This window comes from Tetrao urogallus, assembly GCF_951394365.1.
Source record: "Tetrao urogallus genome assembly, chromosome: 23".
Lineage (NCBI taxonomy): Eukaryota > Metazoa > Chordata > Aves > Galliformes > Phasianidae > Tetrao > Tetrao urogallus.
This window is the reverse complement of record NC_136836.1, coordinates 1,332,854-1,338,847: the sequence shown is the minus strand read 5'-3', so window position 1 is coordinate 1,338,847 and position 5,994 is coordinate 1,332,854. Positions and strand designations below refer to the sequence as shown.

Here is a 5,994-nt window from a genome sequence, read left to right as displayed (position 1 = left end):
TGGATGTGTGCAGGGTGTGTGTGCGTGTGCATGGGGGTGTGCATGCAAGGGGTGCATGGGTGTGGGCGTGTGCACATGCAGAGCTGTGTGCCTGTGTGTGTGCATGGGTGTGCAAGGGTGTGGGGCTGCCTGCATGGCTGCCTGCATGGCTGTGTGCATGGCTGTGTGCATGGCTGTGTGCATGGCTGTACACGTGGGCACGCGTGCAGGGGTTTGTGCATGTGGCTGTGCATGGGTGCATGCATGGATGTGCATGGGTGTGCACTTGAGTGCATGCATGGGTGTGTGGGTGTGCACACGTGTGTGCATGGCTTCCAGTCAGAGCTCGCTGTCACTGCTGCTATCCTATGGGTAACCTATGGGGCAGCAGCAGCACCCAGTGCAGCAGTGCTGCTGTGGGTCCCTGCAGTGACATCCTGGTGCCCACTCACGTTGTGCCTCGTGGGTGCCCTGTCCTGGGCGCTGACGTTGTGCCACTTCTGTCCCATGGAGACCTCGTGGATCTCTGTGTATTTTTTGTAGGGTTTTTGTTGGTGTTTTGGGGGGATGTCAGTGCCACGGTGTGTGGGCACGGGGGGTGGAAGTGGGAGGGACGTGGGTTGGGGAGAAGGGGGGACACTGGGGAGCAGGGAGGACATCGGGGTTGGGGCAGGGAGGGACTTTGGGTTGCAGCAGAAAGATTTTGGGGAGCAGGGGGACATTGGGGTTGGAGGAAGGAAGGTCATTGGGATTGGGGCAAGGGGACATGGGGAGCAGGGAAGGACACTGGGTTTGGAGCAGGGGAACATCGGGGTTGGGGCAGGGAGGGACATCAGGTTGCAGCAGGGAAGGATGCTGGGGTTGGAGCAGGGGGACATCAGGGTTGGGGCAAGGGAGAGACATTGGCATTGGAGCCGGGGGACACTGGGGAGCAGGGAGGGACATTGGGGTTGGGATAGAGGGGCATTGGGGTTGAAGCAGAGGAACACAGGGTTGGGGCAAGGGAATATTGGGATTGGGGCAGGGGGACACTCTAGTTGGAGCAGGAGGATGCTGGGGATCAGGGAGGACATGAGGGTTGGAGCAGGGGAACGCTCAGATTGGAGCAGGAGGACATTGGGATTGGGGCAGGAGAATATTGGGGAGCAGGGGGACATTGGGGTTGGGGCAGGGGGGCACTGGGGGGAGCAGGGAAGACATTAGGGTTGGGGTAGGGGGATATTGGGGAGCAGGGGAACACTGGGGTTGGGGTAGGGGGATATCAGGGCTGGAGTAAGGAAGGTCTGTGGATTGGAGCAGGAGGACATTGGGTTTGGAGCACGGGAACATTGGAATTGAGGCAGGAAGGGACATCGGGTTGCAGCAGGGAAGGACATTGGGGTTGGAGCAGGAGGATATTGGGGAGCAGGGAGACATTGGGGAGCAGGGGGACATTGGGGTTGGGGAAGGGGGGCATTGGGGTTGGAGCAAAGAGGGACATTGGGGTTGGAGCAAAGAAGGTCTCGGGGGGGGGGGGGCAGGGGGAAGCAGATTGGAGCAGGGGATGCTGGCATTGCAGCAGGCAACGCATCGCACTGGAGTAGAGTTTGGGGTCTCTGCTTTGGGGCAGGAGGGCAGTGCATGGCTGGGACACCCAGCTGGGGTTGTGTGGGGTTTGCAGGGCTGTGCAGTGGGAGGTGAGTGGGGAGCGGCTGTGGCGGTTGGGCTGCGGGAGGAACGCGGTGTGGAGAAAATTGAACCCAAGGGAAAAAACACTGTAATTTCATGCAAAAATTACACGGCAGCTCGGTGTGATTTACTGCAGCTATTTCGGTGGGCAGCTCTGGGGTGTAATTAGAGCATTACGGATAAGTGGCTGATGGGGGGGGGGGGGGGTCTTCCTGACGTGTCCCAGAGGGGTCCGGGCTAAGGGGACACCCCACGCTAGGGCACGAGCAGGGGTGGGGTGACGTGTCTGGGGGTCCCATCGCTATGGGTGCTCTGGGGGACACGGCGGGGCTGCGGGGACGGGGACACGGTGGGACCCCGAGGCGGATGCTGTCCTTTTCGGAGGGGCCCCGGAGTGATGGCAGCTGCTAAAAATCAACCCGCTGCCATGGCAACGGCATCACTCCCATTGCAGAGCTTGGGTAGCAACCAGCTGTGTGGCAGCAGAGAGACCAGCGCCGGGAGAGGGCTGCTCGACCGCCTCCGCTCCGGTGGCACCTCCTGGGGATGGAGGGCAGCCCCACCCCGCGCCATCCCCGTCCCTTTGGGTCTGGCTGTGCTGAGGCCCCGTCCCCGGCCGACCTTTTCCCCACCCCATCGGGTGATGAGAGACGGCGGCGGCGTGAGACGGGGCAGGAGCTGCGGTGACGGCTTTCAGGCCACCGCTGCGCTCCTTGCGTGTCACCACCTGCAGTGGGGCTGCGCGGACGCGGCCCGTCACGCCGCTAATGGGCATTTGGTTCAATTAGCGGCGCGTCAGCCCCGCTCCGCTCAGCCGGAGCGCTGACCCGAATACGCTCGCCTCCATCGAGACCCCCGTGGGGCTGCCCGGGGGGAGGGAGGGAGGAGGGGGGGGACACGGCCGCGGTGCCCTTCCCGGGAGCATCCCTGCCAACCCCGCCCTGGGGAGGGCACAGTGGGACTGCTCCTCCGTGTCCCCGTGGGGCGCTTATGGGGATTGCGGGGTGTGATAGGATGCTATAGGTGGGGCGCGGGCGGAGCGGTGCTGTGGGTTTGTGCGCAATGCTATGGGGCGCAGCGCAGATGTGGCCATGGGGCACTGCAGGGTTTGAGGCTGGGTATGAGGCGATGCGGCGTGGCCAGAGGGCTGCTGGTAAGCGGTGCTACCAGGCGGTGTCACTCCCCCCATCAGTGCCCCATTGCCTGCCCCGTGCTCCCCCCCCCCCCCCCCCACCAGGCGTGGTGTCCCCGCGGATGCTCCTAGCGATAGCGGCAATTTTTGTGTAAGAGGAGTAAATCAGCACCAATTAACCCCGGAACCGCACTCGTGCGGCCGAGCACTCATTAGCGGCCGTGTTGGGGTCCCGCGGAGGGGGGGGTGGTGGCCGGGCCGGGGGTTCCTCCGGGCCCCCATGTGCCCCCCACGGCCCCACCGCCACCCCCCGACGGACGGCCCTCCCGGCGCTGCCAGATGCGGATCGCCCGGCAGTCGCTCCGCCAAACAATGGGGTCCGGCTAATCCTCTCACAATGGGACTAATTGCTAATCAGACCGATTTCACACCGCCCGCTCCCCTGACAATGCGGCTCGGCGGAGGGGGCGGCGGGGAGAAGGGACTCCGTGGGGGCTTTGGGGGTGGAGGGTCCCGCGCTCCGCTGTGGGGGGGCAGGGCGAGGGGTGGGTGCTGAGATTTGGGTGTCAGACGGCAGGCAGAGAAGGGGGATGGGGGCACCCGACACCTGGGTGTCCTCAACCTTGAGTGTCCTCAGCCCCCGCTGTCCCGAGCTCTGGATGCCCCCAGCCCCTGGGTGTGTCACATCGCTATGGTCCTTAACAGGGCGCCCCCATGCCCTGGGTGTTCCCAGCCTCAGAGTGTCTCCAAGCCCTGGGTGGGTCACATCCCAACAGTCCTTTTCAAGGTGTCCCCAACCCCCCGGGTGCCCCTGACCCCTGGGTATCCCCACCCTCAGGGTGTCCCCAACCCCTGGGTGTCCCCCAAGCCCCCACGTGTCCCTGTGTGTGGGGACAAAGTGGCATCACGCTGCTGCTGGCTCTGCAATCATGACGATGCTGTGTGCTCCGCTCCAGTCCCCTGCAGTTCGCACTGCAGCACGGTGGCACAGTGCAAGGCTTGGGCTGTCAGGTGTCCCCAAGGAGGACTTCGGGGACAGGGAAACCTCTCGATGCTGGAGGCAGCATTGTGTCCCATCTCATCCCCTCTGCCCACCCCCTCCCCAGCTGTACCCAGGGCCGTGCAGGAAGGGGTTAACGGCCAGCCCATACCTGCAGTTGCATTTTAAAGACGTGAAATTAAAGCCCGTAATTTATTCTCCCCACACACGAAGGAGCAATTAGTTCTAAACACGGCTTAATCAGTCAGCGCGAGATTGATTTCTGTAGACTTGGATTTGGTGGCTGCTGGCGAGGAGCCAGCCTGGGAGCAATCTCCAAATAAATGAAGTGCAGAGAAGTAAGCCATTACATAATATGATAGATGAGGCTGGAGCTCACTCGCCTCTTCATTAGTATTCCGCTGTACGCCGGCGATGGCACCAAACTTTCTCCCCAGCACCTTGGTTCCTTCTCCTTCCGCACCCCTCCTGGGGAAGCAGGGAGCTGCAGCGGCATCCCACAAGCTGCAAGGCCCAAGACATTCTCCTCCCTCGCTTGGCTTCCTCCCCTCCGTGGGCGCAGTCCCCCCCTGACGTCCCCTCTGCTTGTTCTCCCCGCAGAACTCCATCCGGCACAACCTCTCCTTGCACACCCGCTTCATCCGCGTGCAGAACGAGGGCACGGGGAAGAGCTCCTGGTGGATGCTGAACCCCGAGGGTGGCAAGACGGGCAAGACGCCGCGCCGGCGGGCGGTCTCCATGGACAACAACAGCAAGTTCCTGCGCATCAAAGGCAAGGCCAGCAAGAAGAAGCAGCTGCAGGTGACGCCGGAGCGTGGGGACGACAGCCCGAGCTCGCAGCAGGCCAAGTGGTCGGAGAGCCCCGCGTCCCACGCCAGCGATGAGTACGACGCTTGGGCGGACTTCAGGACCAGAGCCGGCTCCTCGGCCAGCACGCTGAGCGGGCGCCTCTCGCCCATCATGGCCAACCGTGAGCCCGACGAGCTGGAGGAGGACGATGGCACGCCGTCCTCCCCGCTGATGTACCCCAGCCCCTCCAGCACCGTGTCCCCCTCGCTGAGCGCCCGCTGCTCCGTCGAGCTGCCTCGACTCACCGACCTGACCGGTACCATCAGCCTGGGGGAGAGCCTGGGGGAGAGCCTGCTGGAGGACCTGCAGGACGGCTACAGCATGAGCCCCTCGCAGCCGCTGCCCCTGCGCCAACGCAGCTCCAGCTTTTCCTTCAACTCCAAGTGCTCCAGCATGGGGCCGGCCGCCAACACGTACTGCGGGACCATCTACAGCCAGCCGGCGATGGGGCTGATGCGGCGCCTGCCCATGCAGACGATCCAGGAGAACAAGCAGGCCACCTTCTCGCCCGCCGCCTCCTACCGGAACGCCTCCTCGCTGCAGGATCTGCTCTCCTCCATCTCCTACGCGCACAAAGAGAGCATGGTGCCGGGGGATCTGCCCCCTCCACCGCCCGGCCCTGCGGTGCCGTCCCGCGGCCACAGACAGAGCCCACTGCTGTGCGGGGAGCAGGGCATGGCCTACCCAGCCCACCCGGCCCCTCTGCTGAAGGGCAGTGCTCTGTACCACCCACCGCCCGCCGGCCACCACCCCGCTCTCAATGCCAGTGCCTTAGCCAACCCCGTCAGCCTTATGAGCCTGCCCGGTGACGCGTGCGGCGCAACGGCCATGCCGCACCACGGGCACCTGCACCCTTACGCCGCCAACCAAGGGGCGCACATGAGCCTGCTGGATTCGCCCTACGCGGGGGCTGTCCACCCCCCGGTGTTGGGTCAGGACAGGTTTCCAGCAGACCTGGACCTGGACATGTTCAATGGGAGCCTGGAGTGCGACGTGGAGTCCATCATCCTGAATGACTTCATGGACAGCGATGAGATGGACTTCAACTTTGACTCAGCACTCCCGCCGCAGAACGCGCTCAATGTGCCCACGCTGCCTGGTGGCCCGCAGCCCACGAACCAGAGCTGGGTGCCCGGGTGACCCCCGCCTGGCGCCCGCCTCCGGGATGTCACCAGGGGAACGCTGAGACAAACTTCTTTTTTTTTCCTTTCTCTTCTGCCTTTATTTGTTAAGATGGGCTAGAGCCATCGGGTCAAACTTGTGATGAAACACAAACCTTAGGGTCCTGGATGGAGATGGGGTGGGCGCCGGGGGCAGGCAGAAAGGACAGCAGAAAGGGAACCCCTCCCCAGAGGGTCCGAGCACT

The 5,994-nt window shown here is 63.7% G+C and overlaps 1 protein-coding gene across 1 annotated transcript in view; it reads left to right on the top strand.

Moving 5' to 3' along the window:
* FOXO6 (forkhead box O6) overlaps positions 1-5,768 on the top strand; it is a gene marked incomplete at its 3' end in the record, with an annotated part of 12,602 nt that extends 6,834 nt beyond the window's left edge. Inside the window, exon 2 of the mRNA XM_079546150.1 lies at positions 4,380-5,768. Coding sequence (XP_079402276.1) covers positions 4,380-5,768 — 1,389 coding nt within the window. The remainder of the gene's footprint in view (positions 1-4,379) is intronic.
* Positions 5,769-5,994: the final 226 nt, after the last annotated feature.